General features: G+C 43.2%; 1 protein-coding gene across 1 annotated transcript; it reads left to right on the forward strand.

Moving 5' to 3' along the window:
• Positions 1-2,724: 2,724 nt before the first annotated feature.
• LOC129824566 (dentin sialophosphoprotein-like) lies at positions 2,725-19,398 on the forward strand. The gene is made up of 4 exons (XM_055884256.1): positions 2,725-2,824; positions 12,873-14,085; positions 15,409-18,238; positions 19,216-19,398. The coding sequence occupies exons 1-4, from the start codon at positions 2,725-2,727 to the stop codon at positions 19,396-19,398; spliced, it is 4,326 nt and encodes a 1,441-aa protein (XP_055740231.1).
• Positions 19,399-21,394: the final 1,996 nt, after the last annotated feature.

A 21,394-nucleotide genomic window follows, 5' to 3' on the forward strand; every position in this document is an offset into this window, starting at 1 on the left:
TATTTCACTACTTCCTACCTCTCTACCCCCCCATTACTACTGTATATTTCACTACTTCCTCCCTCTCTACCCCCCCCCCCCATTACTACTGTATATTTCACTACTTCCTCCCTCTCTACCCCCCCATTACTACTGTATATTTCACTACTTCCTCCCTCTCTACCCTCCATCTTGTGCGTCACCATGGAGGAGGAGGAAGAATCACTGTGTCTCCCTGATCCATTCATACCACACACACACACACACACACACACACACACACACACACACACACACACACACACACACACACACACACACACACACACACACACACACACACACACACACACACACACACACACACACACACAAACACACACACACACACAGGGATACAATAAGCTATACTCATGATTCATCATGACATCATCGTGAGTTATAGCCTGCCAAGTGTCATCACACCACTGATTACATGTTGGATGAATTCTCTAGGGAATTTCTCTTGAGCCTAGAGTCAGTTTCTTGTGCAGTGGTTTCCTTGAGGGATAAGTCGCTGATAAACGTGACCTGTTGGAATTCACATTGGATTGTTGACTTGGGAGCACTAGTGACAGTCCGATAAAACAGGAAACATGTCACATGGTGTTACATCTGTGGGGTTCTTACAAGTCCAGTGAGCTGGAGTTGTTGTTACATTTGTATCATTCGAGTGGCGGGCTTCACAAGCATTTTTTTTTTTTTTCCATTTTTACTTTGTCTGTGAACTACTGTGAAAACCATTCACACAGGCAAGTCTGATGAGGCTTAGCCAGAGTCATTTACGTCTTAAATATATGGCTCTGGGCTTTAGCTATATCACAGCCTCTGCCATAGAAACAAACGAAGCATGGTTTCAGTGGTTGGACCTTTAAAATGCAATCTCTAGCACAAACCGTTCAAAACGAAATACCGATTTACAATTGCTAGGTAAAAAATAAAAAAAATGTAAAAAGCAACAGCTATCAGGTTTCAGGTAAGACCCAAGTGCAGACTGTGTTGAAGTAATAATGTTTATTGTAACAACAGGGGCAGGCAAACGACAGATCAAGGCAGGCAGGGGTCAATAATCCAGAGTAGTGGGGCAAAGGTACAGAACGGCAGGCAAGCACAGGGTCAGGTCAGATAGAGGTCGGTAATCCAGAGTAGTGGGGCAAAGGTACCGGACGGCAGACAGGCCCAGGCTCAGGTCAGATAGAGGTCGGTAATCCAGAGTAGTGGGGCAAAGGTACAGGACGGTAGGCAGGGTCAGGGGCAGGCAGAGTGGTCAGGCAGGCGGACTCGGAGTCAGGACAGGCAGGGGTCCCAGCACCTGGCGTCCTACCTGGGCGCATACCTGGTTGAGCGGGGTGCCGGCGCTGGAACTCAGAGATGAGGCCTGGGTCCAGGATGTCCCTGCACCTCTCCTCCAGACCATAACCCTCCCAGTCAACCAGGTACTGGAATCCCCTGCCCCGAGGTCAAACCTTCAGGAGACATCTCACCATGTCCGCCGGTCGGCCGTCAATGTGACGGGGCAGTGGGGTGGGCCTGGAAACAGGAGACAAGGGGCAGTCAGACATGGCTTTAACTCTAGACACAGAAAAGGTAGGAACAATATGGAGGGCATGAGGCAACAGAGGACAAACAGCAGAGGGGCTAATGATCTTGGAGCGGGGGGGAAATGGTCTCGGTTGTAGCCGCGGCACTATAGCGGTGTGCCAGCGCCTCAGGCTTGACCTTCTTGGATACCGGTCGGTGCTGTGGAAACGAAGTGGCCCGGGCCTTACTGAACCGCTCCCAGAAGTCCTGGTACACCGAGGAGCTGGTAGAGAGGTCCGGGGCAATTTCCAAGCCCCTAGGAAGACGTCACGGGGCAGGCAGAGCTGACTTCAGGCAAAAGTTTAGCAGGACGGGCTCCAGCCCACGATGGCACCGGTAGCCCAGTCAATGGAGGGATTGTGTTGCTGGAGCCAAGATAATCCCAATGCCACAGGAACCTGTGGAGACTCAACCAGCAGGAATTGGATCATCTGGCTGTGGTTACCAGACACTCGTAGGTTAACAGGGGTGGTCTGATGGGTGACCCGGCCTATAGAGCGCCCGTCCAGCGCTTAAACACCCATGGGAATGGAGAGGGGTTGAGTGGTGATGCCCAGCTCGGACGCCAGGGTAACATCCATGAGACTCACATCGGCCCCCGAGTCGATGACTACCTGGAGAGACTTGGACTGGTTGCCCCACCACAGGATGGGATGGAGAAGGTGAGATGAAAAATTATCTTTAGGACCCACCAGAGTACTCACTCCAACGAATGATCTAGGTCTCCTGAAGGGACAGGTAGACAAATAATGACCGGCAGTACCACAATACAGACAACTCTGGGTCTCAAGTCTGCGTACGTGTTTGGCTGGAGACAGCCTAGCCCTGCCGAGCTGCATCGGCTCGGGAAGAGGTGAATCGGCAGTCTCTGGATGCTCTTGGAGGGACTCGAGTAAGCTCGGATCCTCTCGGGGACGTAGACGCAGGGGATTTCCGGAGTTAATCAGATGCAAGGTGGGATCCCTGAGTGAGTGATTGGGACTGCAATCAGACCTCTTCTCCCTCCTACTTTCCCGTAGCCGACCATCGATCCGGATGGTTAAAGCGATGAGTGATTTGAGATCAGTCGGTAGCTCTCGGGCTGCCAGCTCATCCTTTACCTCCTCCGATAATCCGTGCAGGAACATGTCGAACAACGCTTCCGTGTTCCAGGTACCCTCTGCTGCTAGCGTGCGGAACTCCACCGCATGTTCTGCCACACTGAGGGTGTCCAGCCGAAGCTGGAGTAACTTCCTGGCAGCATCTCTCCCACAGCTAACTACTGTATATTAACGTCAGTCTTATTGAATATCTGATCTGTAATAAACCATATCAGGTCTATTCTACTAGAAGGGGATCACAGCTAACTACTGTATATACTGAACGACGTCTAGATGGTATAAATCTCAGAGGAATATGAACAGATTTGAGGTCAATTACCCTTAATGCTTTTCATAAAGGAAAATTTGACAACAAATATTTTTGTTTACTTCCTGAACATGACTAAAATGGAATGGATTTGACCCCAAACCTGATTTCATATCTCTATTATTTTTGCTTTGTTCTCTTTATTAAATCATTCTCTGTACGCTGACAGGACATTTCTCTCTTTGATTTTATATTTATTTCCTGCCTTCTTTCTTTCTTTCCCTTTCTCCTCCACTTTATTCGTCTCTCCGTCTTTACCTCCCTTGCCCTCTCTTTCACCCCAAGCATTTTTTTCTCTCCCACGTTTTGTCCCTAGCTGTCTTTTCCTTCTCCGTGTAACATGATGAACAGCTTTTCACCTCTGTCTGTATTATAACGATGAATTGGTTTGGTGTAACGTGATACCCAAAGCACTCTACTGGAGAACGGTGTGTTTTCCTCTATGTCTATCCACTGTGGAAAGATACAGCTGGTGATTGTTGGTGTTACATAACCATCATGTGGGGTGGATGTTAAGAATCGTACCCCTGTCAAGGGTTATACTGACAAATAAGACACAGGTCCCAAGGACCTCTTACCAAAACAGAAGAAAATGCTCCAGAACAGAGTAAAGCTGGAAGGTAATGAACTCACTGGAGCACCCATCGGTGTACATTCACTTAAACTGACACTACCTCACACCAATAAGAGGAGAGGACATCAGACCCTTCACTACCTCACACCAATAAGAGGAGAGGACATCAGACCTTTCACTACCTCACACTAATAAGAGGAGATGACATCAGACCTTTCACTACCTCACACCAATAAGAGGAGAGGACATCAGACCTTTCACTACCTCACACTAATAAGAGGAGAGGACATCAGACCCTCCACTACCTCACACCAATAAGAGGAGAGGACATCAGACCCTTCACTACCGCACACCAATAAGAGGAGAGGACATCAGACCGTTCACTACCTCACACCAATAAGAGGAGATGACATCAGACCCTTCACTACCTCACACTAATAAGAGGAGATGACATCAGACCCTTCATTACCTCACACCAATAAGAGGAGAGGACATCAGACCGTTCACTACCTCACACCAATAAGAGGAGATGACATCAGACCCTTCACTACCTCACACCAATAAGAGGAGAGGACATCAGACCCTTCACTACCTCACACCAATAAGAGGAGAGGACATCAGACCCTTCACTACCTCACACCAATAAGAGGAGAGGACATCAGACCTTTCACTACCTCACACCAATAAGAGGAGAGGACATCAGACCCTTCACTACCTCACACCAATAAGAGGAGAGGACATCAGACCCTTCACTACCTCACACTAATAAGAGGAGAGGACATCAGACCCTTCACTACCTCACACCAATAAGAGGAGAGGACATCAGACCCTTCACTACCTCACACCAATAAGAGGAGAGGACATCAGACCCTTCACTACCTCACACCAATAAGAGGAGAGGACATCAGACCCTTCACTACCTCACACCAATAAGAGGAGAGGACATCAGACCGTTCACTGACTCACACCAATAAGAGGAGAGGACATCAGACCCTTCACTACCTCACACCAATAAGAGGAGAGGACATCACATTTGTGGCCTGCTGGAGGTCATTTTGCAGGGCTCTGGCAGTGCTACTCCTTGCACAAAGGCGGAGGTAGCGGTCCAGCTGCTGGGTTGTTGCCCTCCTACGGCCTCCTCCACGTCTCCTGATGTACTGGCCTGTCTCCTGGTAGCGCCTCCATGCTCTGGACACTACGCTGACAGACACAGCAAACCTTCTTGCCACAGCTCGCATTGATGTGCCATCCTGGATGAGCTGCACTACCTGAGCCACTTGTGTGGGTTGTAGACTCCGTTTCATGCTACCACTAGACTGAGAGCACCGCCAGCATTCAAAAGTGACCAAAACATCAGCCAGGAAGCATAGGAACTGAGAAGTGGTCTGTGGTCACCACCTGCAGAATCACTCCTTTATTGGGGGTGTCTTGCTAATTGCCTATAATTTCCACATTTTGTCTATTCCATTTGCACAACAGCATGTGAAATGTATTGTCAATCAGTGTTGCTTCCTAAGTGGACAGTTTGATTTCACAGAAGTGTGATTGACTTGGAGTTACATTGTGTTGTTCAAGTGTTCCCTTTATTTTTTTGAGCAGTGTATATAAATTTCACCTTTATTTAACCAGGTAGGCTAGTTGAGAACAAGTTCTCATTTACAACTGTGACAGTGCGACAAAAACAACACAGAGTTACACATAAACAAACGTACAGTCAATAACACAATAGAAAAATCTATGTACAGTGTGTGCAAATGCAGAAGATTAGGGAGGTAAGGCTTTGTGTGCCTAATGTGAGGGGTTTGCATTTTGCCACTATTCTATGAATTCAGTTATGCCAAACAAGCCCAGGTCAGTTTGAAAATCCAACTTTGAGACGAGATAGATGGGTTTCCTACCCTGAGAGAGAGAGAGAGAGAGAGGGAAAAAAGGAAAAGAAAAAGGTCTTCAACACTCATAGAACTTTCCTGCAACGCAGCAAATTAAAAACTTGTAGAGTATTTGAGGTTTAAAAAAACTTCTGAAGTTTGTAATTTCGACTTTAAAATTTCAGACTTGATTTTCACGTATGAAACATTTAGCAACACAAAAAATGTATATCAATTACAATCCACAATCCAATAATTCACATTCCCTTTTGCTGCACGATTATTTCCTTGCTGTAGTAAACTGGCTCAAATGAAGATCCTACATCTGTATACTGTATGTGAGTGTAAAGCTCTGCTCCAGATGTGGACAGGATCTGATCCCACCCGCTATGTGCAGAATATATTTCCCTCATGGAGCAACCAACCTATCATCACTGTCTGCTATTGAAATATAATGTTTATGTGTGTGTAACTGTGTGCGAGAGAGAGAGAGAGAGAGAGAGAGAGAGAGAGAGAGAGAGAGAGACAGAGAGAGAGAGACAGAGAGAGAGAGACAGAGAGAGAGAGACAGAGAGAGAGAGACAGAGAGAGAGAGACAGACAGACAGACAGACAGACAGACAGACAGACAGACAGACAGACAGACCAAAGAAGGCACATGATCTGAAGCACCTTGGCTGACCGACTTTAGTCCTCCTGATTACTCTGGGTGAGAATGTCTGCTAAATTACTAACATATACATCCATTTCACACCCTTACAGCTTTTCAGTCTTGGCTGAAATCTCTGGTTGCTGGTTGTTGTGAGTTCGGTGTCCTCGATGCAACCGTTTTTGCTACAATTTCCAAGTACACTTCTGCTTTTACCGGTCTTACATCTGACACTTTCCTGTGAAATTCAAGCACAATAACTGAATTTTCCCACTTGTGCTTGTTCAATATTGAATTGTCCATAAGAAACAGTGACAGGTGACTTGACATCTACAAGCCTACTTTAGGCTAAAGCAGAGGCTCTTTTAACCTTCCCCATTCTGAGACTCACTTTCCCCCTGCTTTTTCAGGAACCCCTTCCCTTGAAAGCTCACTGAGGCCCCCCAGGGTTCCGTCTTAGGCCCCCTGGTTTAGAATCACTGAGTCCCAGTGTGTGCTGCCTTGATTCCTCGATCAGAGACTTTCAGCTCCGTGTACAGTTGAACACGATGACATTCTCCAGGGATTGCCGGCCTTTGTAGAAGAGGATCATAGCCTTTGTGAAGCCCGTATGAATGCAGTCACTGTGCCGCCTCGCTCGTATGACTGTCCGCCTTGTCCGAAACCTCGGAGTCCGACACAGTTCCCAGCCCCAACCAGGTTGGAGCTCTCTGAAACTAGGAAAATTGGTTGAAATGACATCACCAGAACCAGTCTGGTTGACATTGTCATTATGATGTCATTATGACGTCCTTTCAACCAGTCTTGCCCAGTTTTGACCGTTGAGGAGACCCCTTGAGCAGAGCAAGATATTTGAGGGTGAAGTCAGGGTGATGTCAACCATAAGACATAATAAAAATGTAAACTTGCAAATGTTTATGAATGTGGTATTTCAGTTGGCTATATAATGTGTTACTGTTATTAACCACTAGGCAGGTAGCCTAGTGGAAAGAGTGTTGGGTCTGTAACCAAACGGTTGCTGGATCGAATCACCAAACTGACAAGGTACAAATCTGTTGTTCTGCTACTGAGCAAGGCACTTAACCCACTGTTCACCAGGTGCTGAAGACGTGGATGTTGATTAAGGCAGCCCCCCGCACCTCTCTGATTCAGAGGCGTTGGGTTAAATGCAGAAGATACATTTCAGTTGAAGGCATTCAGTTGTACAACTGACTAGGTGTCCCCCTTATGCAGGCTACATAATAAGTATATCCTTCAAGGGCCAACCAATGACCATCACCTGCAATTCAGGAGCCCATACTTCCTTCAGGACCCCTGAGACAGTCCTCATTGAGCCTTCCTCACAACACACATTTTGAGACATCATATGAACGAGACATGAGTGGCGTATATCGTGTGAAAGCAGCTTTAAAAAGAAGAGTTACAAAATCCACCTAGTATTTAATTAGCTCTGTTTCAAACCACCAAGCTGACTCATGTTTTACCACACCTCTGCAGTACTACCACGTGTTTTTCAAGCAAGCTGGCTTTATAGCTATCTACAGCTCGAGTGGGTTCCATTACACACTGATCTGTTGGAACTGTGACGCATGTTGATGATGTAATGCTCCGACATCATAGGCCTATCTACCTGAACCTTACTAAGGATGAACCTCTGTGTTTATCTCCTTGTTAAAATTTGACTTATCAATTTGACTTATCATATGGTACCCATATGAACTATGGGTACCATGCTAAAAAATATCAGAAGACGTAACAGGAAGAATTTATTCATCAAAAGTGGACATTTTTATTTTGCTTTGTGTATTACTGCTTTAAGGCTGGTTAATACTTGCTTGGTCTGACGACATGTCTGTAGACAATTAGAATGTGACTAATGTCACCGGTCAAAAGTACATTTAATTTATACTCCGGTAGAATGTCTGTAGACCTTCGCTGAGACTCACAACCGTAAGCTATTTTCTGTAGTTAGCTCGCCATTGTGATCTTGTTGTGATTTATCTTCCTGTAATAATGAATAGAAATTAGCTAAAGTTAAGACATTGCCATTATTTGCTAGCTAGCTAAAAAGCTAACGTTAAGACATTGTCATTATTAGCTAGCTAGCTAAAAAGCTAACGTTAAGACATTGTCATTATTAGCTAGCTAGCTAAAAAGCTAACATTAAGACATTGTCAGTTACTGTATGCTCTGGTCATTATTAGCTAGCTAGCTAAGAAGCTAACGTTAAGACATTGTCAGCTACTGTATGCTCTGGTCATTATTAGCTAGCTAGCTAAAAAGCTAACGTTAAGATATTGTCAGCTACTGTATGCTCTGGTCATTATTAGCTAGCTAGCTAAAAGCTAACGTTAAGACATTGTCATTATTAGCTAGCTAGCTAAAAAGCTAACGTTAAGACATTGTCATTATTAGCTAACTAGCTAAAAAGCTAACTTTAAGACATTGTCATTATTAGCTAGCTAGCTAAAAAGCTAACATTAAGACATTGTCAGCTACTGTATGCCCTGGTCATTATTGACTAGCTAGCTAAAAAGCTAACGTTAAGACATTGTCAGCTGCTGTGTGCTCTGGTCATTATTAGCTAGCTAGCTAAAAAGCTAACATTAAGACATGGTCAGCTACTGTATGCTCTGGTCATTATTAGCTAGCTAGCTAAAAAGCTAATGTTAAGACGTTGTCAGCTACTGTATGCTCTGGTCATTATTAGCTAGCTAGCTAAAGAGCTAGAAACCAACCAAAAATTGTTTAAACAGTTGCTTTTAGTTGCCTGGTTTGCTAGATTGACATAACTATACTAAATAAATGTTTTAACGGATGGGTTAATTGGCATTAAAATACAGCTATTTGGACCACCAGGCTGCTGATTTCTTGCAGTCTGTCATTTTTTTTGTTTATACTTTTTTCATAATGACAAAGACAAGTTTGATGTCAGATGACAAAATAATTTTCAAGATGTCACTGCGACCACTGTCAACAAACGTGTCATACTTTAAACCCGCCTTTTACACAGACAAATGAGTCAGCAAACTAGTGGAAACCCTCTCTGCTTTTCTCAATTAATCTACATATATGTAAATTAATCTTTAACTCCCTCTACTCCTCTTAAAGGGGAAGTTCAGTGTTTTACAACTTAATGACAGATGGGTGCTCATCCGCAAAGTGGTCTGTCTGTATGCCAGTTTAAACTGTTATCCATGGTTTGATTTTCTTTCAAGAGCCACTACTACTACTACTACTACTACTACTACTACTACTACTACTACTACTACTACCATCATCATTACTACTACTGATACTACTACTACTACTACTACTACTAGTAGTACTACTAGTACTACCACTACTACTGCTACTACTGCTACTACTACTACTACTACTACTACTACTACTACTACTACTACCATCATCATTACTACTACTGATACTACTACTACTACTACTACTACTACTACTACCATCATCATTACTACTACTGATACTACTACTACTACTACTACTACTAGTAGTACTACTAGTACTACCACTACTACTGCTACTACTGCTACTACTACTACTACTACTACTACTACTACTACTACTACTACTACTACTACTACTACTACTACTACTACTACTACTACTACTACTACTACTACTACTACTACTACTACTACTACTACTACTACTACTACTACTACTACTACTACTACTACTACTACTACTACTACTGCTACTACTACTACTACTACTACTACTACTACTACTGCTACTGCTACTACTACTACTACTACTACTACTACTACTACTACTACTACTGCTACTACTACTACTACTACTACTACTACTACTACTGCTACTACTACTACTACTACTACTACTACTACTACTACTGCTACTACTACTACTACTACTACTACTACTACTACTACTACTGCTACTACTACTACTACTACTACTACTACTACTACTACTACTGCTACTACTACTACTACTACTACTACTACTACTACTACTGCTACTACTACTACTACTACTACTACTACTACTACTACTACTACTACTACTACTACTGCTACTACTACTACTACTACTACTACTACTACTACTACTACTACTGCTACTACTGCTACTACTACTACTACTAGTACTACTACCATCATCATTACTACTACTAGTACTACTACAAACTTCAGCTAATTTAAACCACTGGCAGAATATTGCCTTTCCCTTTGACATGTACACATCCATGACAGTCATTGACATGACTCCAGTACCATTTTCACAGAGCTGAGACGAACCAAGCATGAGCTGTGCTGAGCTGGCCTGCTTACACATCCATGATAGTTGCTGGAACTCTGCTGAAAAGGACAATGTAAAATACAAATAATACCTCTAAGTTAATGTGGATGCTACCATTATTACGGATAATCATGAATGAATTGTGAATAATGACGAATGAGAAAGTTACACAGGCGTAAATATCCCCCCCCCCCCCCCCAGAAAAAGCTAACCTCCCCTGTTATTGGTAATGGTGAGAGGTTAGCATGTTTTGTTGGTATGATCTTTGTCCCTCTGTAACTTTCTCACTCATCATTACCCACGATTTAGTCATGATTAACCTTCAATCAATCATGGCAGCATCCACATTAATGTACGGAAATATATTCCATTCTTATTTACAATTAAAAGTGACTCAAAAATGACACCATAGATTATTTACCATTAATTTCTATTGGGCACAAAATAATTTGAAACACAACCAAAACAAGCTGCAAATGGATCCGACAAGTTTGTAGTCACAATATTGATGTAGTCATTGTGTGCTAGGTATACGGGGTGCTAGGTATATGGGGTGCTAGGTATATGGGGTGCTAGGTATATGGGGTGCTAGGTATATGGCGTGCTAGGTATATGGGGTGCTAGGTATATGGGGTGCTAGGTATATGGGGTGCTAGGTATATGGGGTGCTAGGTATGTGGCGTGCTAGGTATATGGGGTGCTAGGTATATGGGGTGCTAGGTATACGGGGTGCTAGGTATACGGGGTGCTAGGTATACGGGGTGCTAGGTATACGGGGTGCTAGGTATACGGGGTGCTAGGTATACGGGGTGCTAGGTATACGGGGTGCTAGGTATACGGGGTGCTATGTATACGGGGTGCTAGGTATACGGGGTGCTAGGTATACGGGGTGCTAGGTATACGGCGTGCTAGGTATACGGGGTGCTAGGTATATGGGGTGCTAGGTATATGGGGTGCTAGGTATATGGCGTGCTAGGTATATGGGGTGCTAGGTATATGGGGTGGTAGGTATATGGGGTGCTAGGTATATGGGGTGCTAGGTATACGGGGTGCTAGGTATACGGGGTGCTAGGAATACGGGGTGGTAGGTATACGGGGTGGTAGGTATACGGGGTAGTAGGTATACGGGGTGCTAGGTATACGGGGTAGTAGGCATATGGGGTGCTAGGTATATGGGGTGCTAGGTATATGCGACCAAATACCAAACTTTTGGCTACTTTAATACACTATAAGTGAATTTGTCCTAATACTTATGACACCTTCAAATGGGGGGGACTAGATACAGTACATGAAGTTCCTTCATTTCTAAATGGTACAACAGATTTCTATAAAAATAGCCTCAAATAAAATATTCAATTCTGTACTGTCTCCTCATATGAAACCTTTAATCTCAAATCCAAAATGCTGGACTATTATAGAGCCAAATTAAAAGTTTTAGCTTCACTGTCCAAATAAATATGCAGGGGGATACAAATGAAATTAGTCAACATATATGTTTACAAATTCCAATTTGTTGTGGCTAATGTTAGCTAGGCTAGGGGCTAGGGGTTAGGGTTTATGGTTAGTCATTAAGGGTTAAGGTTAGGTTTCGGGAAGTCTTAGCTAACATGCTAATTAGTTGCAAAGTAGCTGAAAAGTAGTAGCCAAGTTCCTCAATAGCTAAAGTTGTCCGCAATGTGATTTGAACATACCTTTGGGTTGTTAGACGTTTTGTGGTATTAGGACGTACCAGAGTTGAATTCCATTGTCTTTTGATACAGAGGATTTACGCATCAACTTGATTTACGAAGGTGATTCCTCACGAAAAAAGACAAAAAATAAATAAAATACCATTGTATATTTGGGGGGGGGGGGGTTTCAACAACTTTAATCCAATAGAATGAAATGATTGTTGACATATATTTGACATTAGTATCTAGAATCAGGATAGAGATACAATTAATCAAAGTCCGTAATATTGATCACATTTTGGCCTTACTTATAAGACTCCATAATGGTTCATCTGTAGGTGCAACAAAGCAAATATTGGTTTCATATCAAGCTTTAGCCTTTGTTCTGTAATATGAGTAGTATTTTGATTTCAAGAACAATATTCTTCAATTAATTTATAAATATTGAAAAATATATACATGAATATTGAAAAATTGTTTTTTGGGGAATTTGACTTATTTTTCAATATATTGTTGAACATAATATACTCTACGTGCCTATTAAAGTTCCAGAGTGGGATTACTGCGTTTGAAGTTTTCAAATGCATCCTGTCATTACTAAATGTGTGCTGTGACTATTACTGTTTTAACACAAAATAACATTTGATGAATAAAATCTTTAATCAGACGTCTTCCTCAAATATGGTCTGGAGAAGGGGATGATGAGGGAATCTAATTTGATTGGTCCACAACTCACGGCTCAAACACTTCAATCAGGAGGTTAGAGCTGCAGCATTTGTTGCCATAGAAACGTATCTGACAAAGAGGTCACCTTCGTGTCAACAGTTATCCAGAACACAGAACTGACCGAGTGGAACACAGAACTGACCGAGTGGAACACAGAACTGACCGAGTGGAACACAGAACTGACCGAGTGGAACACAGAACTGACCGAGTGGAACACAGAGCTGACCGAGTGGAACACAGAACTGACCGAGTGGAACACAGAACTGACCGAGTGGAACACAGAGCTGACCGAGTTGAACACAGAACTGACCGAGTGGAACACAGAACTGACCGAGTGGAACACAGAACTGACCGAGTGGAACACAGAACTGACCGAGTTGAACACAGAACTGACCGAGTGGAACACAGAACTGACCGAGTGGAACACAGAACTGACCGAGTGGAACACAGAACTGACCGAGTGGAACACAGAACTGACCGAGTGGAACACAGAGCTGACCGAGTGGAGCACAGAACTGACCGAGTGGAACACAGAACTGACCGAGTGGAGCACAGAACTGACCGAGTGGAACACAGAACTGACCGAGTGGAACACAGAACTGACCGAGTGGAACACAGAACTGACCGAGTTGAACACAGAACTGACCGAGTGGAACACAGAACTGACCGAGTGGAACACAGAACTGACCGAGTGGAGCACAGAACTGACCGAGTGGAACACAGAACTGACCGAGTGGAACACAGAACTGACCGAGTGGAACACAGAACTGACCGAGTGGAACACAGAACTGACCGAGTGGAACACAGAACTGACCGAGTGGAACACAGAACTGACCGAGTGGAACACAGAACTGACCGAGTGGAACACAGAACTGACCGAGTGGAACACAGAGCTGACCGAGTGGAACACAGAACTGACCGAGTGGAACACAGAACTGACCGAGTGGAACACAGAACTGACCGAGTGGAACACAGAGCTGACCGAGTGGAACACAGAACTGACCGAGTGGAACACAGAACTGACCGAGTGGAACACAGAGCTGACCGAGTTGAACACAGAACTGACCGAGTGGAACACAGAACTGACCGAGTGGAACACAGAACTGACCGAGTGGAACACAGAACTGACCGAGTTGAACACAGAACTGACCGAGTGGAACACAGAGCTGACCGAGTGGAACACAGAGCTGACCGAGTTGAACACAGAACTGACCGAGTGGAACACAGAGCTGACCGAGTGGAACACAGAACTGACCGAGTGGAACACAGAACTGACCAGCTTTGAAGTACACCCCTCTGATCTAGAAGGGATGTCCAGCATCCCTTCTAGTATCTTGTGTTCAGTAGGCACCAAAACGAGTAAAACAGACTGAAAGAGGGAGGGAATACTTCGATCCAATAAGAAATAAAAAATCTGTTTTCCATTGCAAAATGTTTGAAGTTGTTTTTCGTTGCATGCCATCTCATGGGCCTTACTATTTACCACAAATCTGCCAAAATAATGGGCCTTGCTATTTATAGCAAATCTCCAAACAAGTAGAATAACTATTCTCCAATAGAGGGCACTAAATGCCCAGGCTAGAAGAGGCTATGCAAGGGGGCTTTTTTTGACTGCCACAGAACAGGTTACTGGAGGTGCCTGAAAGAGATCATGGAGAGAAATTAGAAAAGCCTAAAGCATTGCTTTTTAACAAACAGTTCATAAATAACCACCTCTCCACCAATCAAGGAGTGGAACATGGTAATGAGACAACAGTAATCTCCACTGGCCTACATCACTTCCATACATGATCTTGAGCTCTAACAACTTTAATAGCTTGAATAGCTGTAACAGCTCTAACAGCTCTATTAGCTCTAACAACTCTAACAACTTTAATAGCTCTAATAGCTCTAACAGCTCTAATAGATCTAACAGCTCTAATAGCTCTAACAGCTCTAATAGCTCTAACAGCTCTAATAGCTCTAACAGCTCTAACAGCTCTATTAGCTCTAACAGCTCTGACAACTCTAATAGCTCTATTAGCTCTAACAGCTCTGACAACTCTAATAGCTCTATTAGCTCTAACAGCTCTATTAGCTCTAACAGCTCTGAAAGCTCAGACAGCTCTAACAGCTCTATTAGCTCTAACAGCTCTAACAGCTCTAATAGCTCTAACAGTTCTGACAGCTCTGACAACTCTAATAGCTCTATTATCTCTAACAGCTCTAACAGCTCTGACAGCTCTGACAGCTCTATTATCTCTAATATCTCTAACAGCTCTAATAGATCTAACAGCTCTAACAGCGCTGACAACTCTAATATCTCTAACAGCTCTATTAGCTCTAACAACTCTAACAACTTTAATAGCTTGAATAGCTCTAACAGCTCTAACAGCTCTAACAGCTCTAATAGCTCTAACAGCTCTAATAGCTCTAACAGCTCTAACAGAGCTATTAGCTCTAACAGCTCTGACAACTCTAATAGCTCTATTAGCTCTAACAGCTCTGACAACTCTAACAGCTCTATTAGCTCTAACAGCTCTATTAGCGCTAACATCTCTGACAGCTCAGACAGCTCTGACAGCTCTAACATCTCTAATAGCTCTAACAGCTCTAATAGCTCTAATAGCCCTAATATCTCTATTATCTCTAACAGCTCTAATAGCTCTAATAGCTCTAATATCTCTATTATCTCTAACAGCTCTAAAAGCTCTGACAGCTCTAACAGCTCTGACAACTGTAATCGCTCTATTATCTCTAACAGCTCTAACAGCTCTAACAGCTCTGACATCTCTGACAGCTCTATTATCTCTAATATCTCTAACAGCTCTAATATCTCTAACAGCTCTGACAGCTCTAATAGCTCTAATATCTCTAACAGCTCTAATAGCTCTAACAGCTCTAACAGCTCTGACAACTCTAATGTCTCTAACAGCTCTATTAGCTCTAACAGCTCTGACAGCTCTGACAGACCTGACAGCTCTAACAGCTCTAACAGCTCTAGTAGCTCTAACAGGTCTGACAGCTCTGACAGCTCTAATATCTCTAATAGCTCTAACAGCTCTGACAGCTCTAATAGCTCTAATAGCTCTAACAGCCCTAACAGCTCTAACAGTTCTGACAGCTCTAATAGCTCTAATAGCTCTAACAGCTCTGACAACTCTAACAGCTCTATTAGCTCTAACAGCTCTAATATCTCTAATAGCTCTAATAGCTCTAACAGCTCTGACAGCTCTAATAGCTCTAATATCTCTAACAGCTCTAACAGCTCTATTAGCTCTAACAGCTCTAATAGCTCTAATATCTCTAATAGCTCTAACAGCTCTGACAGCTCTAATAGCTCTAACAACTCTAATAGCTCTATTAGCTCTAACAGCTCTATTAGCTCTAACAGCTCTAATATCTCTAATAGCTCTAACAGCTCTGACAGCTCTAATAGTTCTAATAGCGCTAACAGCTCTAACAGCTCTAACAGTTCTGACAGCTCTAATAGCTCTAATAGCTCTAATAGCTCTAACAGCTCTAACAGCTCTAACAGTTCTGACAGCTCTAATAGCTCTAATATCTCTAACAGCTCTAACAGCTCTAATATCTCTAATAGCTCTATTAGCTCTAACAGCTCTATTAGCTCTAACAGTTCTGACAGCTCTAATAGCTCTAATATCTCTAACAGCTCTAATATCTCTAACAGCTCTAATAGCTCTAATAGCTCTAACAGCTCTGACAGCTCTAATATCTCTAATATCTCTAACAGCTCTGACAGCTCTAATAGCTATAATATCTCTAACAGCTCTGACAGCTGTAATAGCTCTAATATCTCTAATAGCTCTAACAGCTCTAACAGCTCTAACAGTTCTGACAGCTCTAATAGCTCTAACAGCTCTAACAGCTCTAACAGTTCTGACAGCTCTAATAGCTCTAATATCCCTAACAGCTCTAATAGCTCTAATATCTCTAACAGCTCTAATAGCTCTAATATCACTAACCGCTCTGACACCTCTAATAGCTCTAATATCTCTAACAGCTCTAATAGCTCTAATATCTCTAACAGCTCTGACAGCTCTAATAGCTCTAACGTCTCTAAAAGCTCTATTAGCTCTAACAGCTCTGACAGCTCTAATAGCTCTAATATCTCTAACAGTTCTGACAGCTCTAACAGCTCTAATATCTCTAACAGCTCTAATAGCTCTAACAGTTCTGACAGCTCTAATAGCTCTAATATCCCCAACAGCTCTAATAGCTCTAATATCTCTAACAGCTCTAATAGCTCTAATATCTCTAACAGCTCTGACAGCTCTAATAGCTCTAACGGCTCTAAAAGCTCTATTAGCTCTAACAGCTCTGACAGCTCTAACAGCTCTAACAGTTCTGACAGCTCTAATAGCTCTAATATCTCTAACAGCTCTAATAGCTCTAACAGCTCTAATAGCTCTAACAGTTCTGACAGCTCTAATAGCTCTAATAGCTCTAACGGCTCTAAAAGCTCTATTAGCTCTAACAGCTCTGACAGCTCTAATAGCTCTAATAGCTCTAACAGTTCTGACAGCTCTAACAGCTCTATTAGCTCTAACAGCTCTAATATCTCTAACAGCTCTAATATCTTTAACAGCTCTAACAGCTCTAACAGTTCTGACAGCTCTAATAGCTCTAATATCTCTAACACCTCTAATATCTCCAACAGCTCTAATAGCTCTAATAGCTCTAACAGCTCTAACAGCTCTAATATCTCTAATATCTCTAACAGCTCTGACAGCTCTAATAGCTATAATATCTCTAACAGCTCTGACAGCTGTAATAGCTCTAATATCTCTAATAGCTCTAACAGCTCTAACAGCTCTAACAGTTCTGACAGCTCTAATAGCTCTAATATCCCTAACAGCTCTAATAGCTCTAATATCTCTAACAGCTCTAATAGCTCTAATATCTCTAACAGCTCTGACAGCTCTAATAGCTCTAATATCTCTAACAGCTCTGACAGCTCTAATAGCTCTAACGGCTCTAAAAGCTCTATTAGCTCTAACAGCTCTGACAGCTCTAATAGCTCTAATATCTCTAACAGCTCTAATAGCTCTAATAGCTCTAACAGCTCTGACAGCTCTAATAGCTCTAATATCTCTAACAGCTCTAATAGCTCTAACAGTTCTGACAGCTCTAATAGCTCTAATATCCCTAACAGCTCTAATAGCTCTAATATCTCTAACAGCTCTAATAGCTCTAATATCTCTAACAGCTCTGACAGCTCTAATAGCTCTAATATCTCTAACAGCTCTAATAGCTCTAATATCTCTAACAGCTCTGACAGCTCTAATAGCTCTAACGGCTCTAAAAGCTCTATTAGCTCTAACAGCTCTGACAGCTCTAATAGCTCTAATAGCTCTAACAGTTCTGACAGCTCTAATAGCTCTAATATCTCTAACAGCTCTAATAGCTCTAACAGTTCTGACAGCTCTAATAGCTCAATATCTCTAAGAATGATGGAGGCCACTGTGTTCTTTGGGACCTTCAATGCTGCAGAAATGTTTTCGTACCCTTCCACAGATCTGTGCCTCGACACAATACTGTCTCGGAACTTTACAGACAAATCATTCAACCTCATGGCTTGGTTTTTGCTCTGACATGCACTGTCAACTGCAGGATCGTATAAAGACAGGTGTTGGCCTTTCCAAATCATGTCCAATCAATTGAATTTACCACAGGTGCACTCCAATGAAGATGTAGAAACATCTCAAGGGTGATCAATGGAAACAGGAAGCACCTGAGCTCAACTTCGAGTCGCATAGCAAAGGGTCTGAATACTTACGTAAATAAGGTATTTCTGTTTTTCTGTATTTCTGTCTAAAAACCTGTTTTCACTTTGGTCATTATAGGGTATTGTGTGTAGATTGCTGAGCTTTAAAAATAAATTATGAATCCATTTTAGAATAAAGCTGGATTGTAACAAAATGTTGTTAAAGTCAAGGGGTCTGAATACTAGAGGATACTGACGGCCTGGGATGTGCTGAATGACAGCTGTCTATTGGAGAAGTTACTGGGGAGCCGGAAAGATATCTTAGACACTGACAGAGCAAACTGGTACAGAACCGTCTGTGAGTCAGTGACAGAATCTCTCCTCCTGGCCATCTGTGAGTCAGTGACAGAACCTCTCCTCCTCCTGGCCGTCTGTGAGTCAGTGGCAGAATCTCTCCTCCTAGCCGTCTGTGAGTCAGTGGCAGAATCTCTCCTCCTGGCCATCTGTGAGTCAGTGACAGAACCTCTCCTCCTCCTGGCCGTCTGTGAGTCAGTGTCAGAATCTCTCCTCCTGGCCATCTATTAGTCAGTGACAGAAGTCAGTGGCAGAATGTTAGTCAGTGGTGAGTCAGTGGCAGAATCTCTCCTCCTAGCCGTCTGTGAGTCAGTGACAGAACCTCTTCGCCTGGCCATCTGTGAGTCAATAACAGAATCTCTCCTCCTGGCCATTTATTAGTCAGTGACAGAACCTCTCCTCCTGGCCGTCTGTGAGTCAGTGACAGAACCTCTCCTCCTGGCCATCTGTGAGTCAGTGACAGAACCTCTCCTCCTGGCCGTCTGTGAGTCAGTAACAGAACCTCTCCTCCTGGCCATCTGTGAGTCAGTAACAGAACCTCTCCTCCTCCTGGCCGTCCTGTGAGTTAGTAACAGAACCTCTCCTCCTGGCCGTCTGTGGGTCAGTGACAGAACCTCTCCTCCTGGCCATCTGTGAGTGAGAGAAAGAACCTCTCCTCCTCCTGGCCGTCCTGTGAGTCAGTAACAGAATCTCTCCTCCTGGCCGTCTGTGAGTCAGTAACAGAACCTCTCCTCCTCCTGGCCGTCCTGTGAGTCAGTGACAGAACCTCTCCTCCTGGCCATCTGTGAGTGAGAGAAAGAACCTCTCCTCCTCCTGGCCGTCCTGTGAGTCAGTAACAGAATCTCTCCTCCTGGCCGTCTGTGAGTCAGTAACAGAACCTCTCCTCCTCCTGGCCGTCCTGTGAGTCAGTAACAGAACCTCTCCTCCTGGCCGTCTGTGAATGATAGACAGAACCTCTCCTCCTGGCCATCTGTGAGTCAGTAACAGAACCTCTCCTCCTCCTGGCCGTCCTGTGAGTCAGTAACAGAACCTCTCCTCCTGGCCGTCTGTGAGTCAGAGACAGTGTCAGTGTGTTTTAGAGAATCACTGCAGTAGTCAACATGCTGCCAGGGCTTCCCCTGGTACTTTACATTCTTGGTCTACCAGTGTGTGTGCCCGTCTGTGTGAGAGAGATTGTGCCTGCGTCGTACACTCTTTAGGGAACAGGATGACCAGTGCAATCTAGTATCAGCATATTTGGTTTATGAAATTACATTAAATGTTACCCTCAATGCTCCCATCAAATATATTTATCAACTTGCCTTCCACTGTCCTCAGATTGTAAATGATAAAATTATGACTATTTTTATTATTGTATTTTTTCAAAATTAGACATATTATGCCCTCAGCGTTCACTTGAAGCGAGCTCCTATAATGATAACATTAGTAACAATAACACCCGTTTCTTGGGAGCGGAGTATGTGAGAGGAGCTTACCCAATTAGACTGGAGCTTGGAGCGAGTTTCCCAAAGGCTGGAGCTTTGGCCTTCTCGCCCACTCCCATTTAGCTTCGTTAGCGCTAACTACACGAGCTCAGGGCATGCCCCGGCCCAGAATGCATTTGTAGTCCACTTGTGTGCTGCTAATAGCCCCTTGCTTTAGTTACAGTCATCTAGTGTGCTAAATATTTTCATAAAGGAATCGAATAACACACACAGGGGAAAAATCAAGATGACTTACAAAGTTGAGGAGGAACAAGACCAAGAGAAGGAGTGCGGGGATGTACAGTATTGTCCACAACTAAAGAATCAGTGTGGAATCTCAAAAGACAGGTATCTCAAAAGCATGACGGTGTACTAGGTGTACATGCCAACAGAAAATAACGAGTTGAGTAGCTAGCTAAGTGTGTCATTGAGGCAAAGTATTCATCAACTAAAAATATGATCACTTAAAAGTTTTGTTCATTTTCGTATTATCTATACAATAGGCTGTTGTTGATTTTGGCCCAATAGGCCTGGCATATTACCTCTTTCAATGAGCTTTCCATTTTGATAGGGAAAGCTCATCCCTGCCCAACCTGGCACGAGTGGCAGATGTTTTACATCCCCAGTGGCTCTGAAAGCACTAGGAGGGTATTTTCCACTGCTGGCCTGCTCTCCAGGCAGCATCGCATGAGCCTGAAGTCACAGACACCAAACTCATGTTTCTACAAATGAATTTAAAAGGCTCTGTAGATGGAGCCTAATAAGGGCATTTTTCGTTTAATTTGTATTCAATTCTAAGTCACAGACTATATGTTCAATTTATAGACTATAATGATTTAATACGATGAACTGTTGTTTAAATGCTGCGCCTTAATGTCCCTGCCATCCTAGTGTGTCACACACACAAATGCATCACAATGTATTTCTTTGTAGTCTATAGTCTTTAAATAATAAAAAATAATATAACCTAAATAGATTAATGGCTATAAATCAATCTCTGAATGTGCTACTGTGGTTATACCACTCTCTCCCGCTACGCTAGGATGTAAGGATTACAGACATATGTGGCTGTGACTTAGGGTTCAGCCAGGAATTGA

Source organism: Salvelinus fontinalis, chromosome 26 (assembly GCF_029448725.1).
Source record: "Salvelinus fontinalis isolate EN_2023a chromosome 26, ASM2944872v1, whole genome shotgun sequence".
Taxonomy (NCBI): Eukaryota; Metazoa; Chordata; class Actinopteri; order Salmoniformes; family Salmonidae; genus Salvelinus; species Salvelinus fontinalis.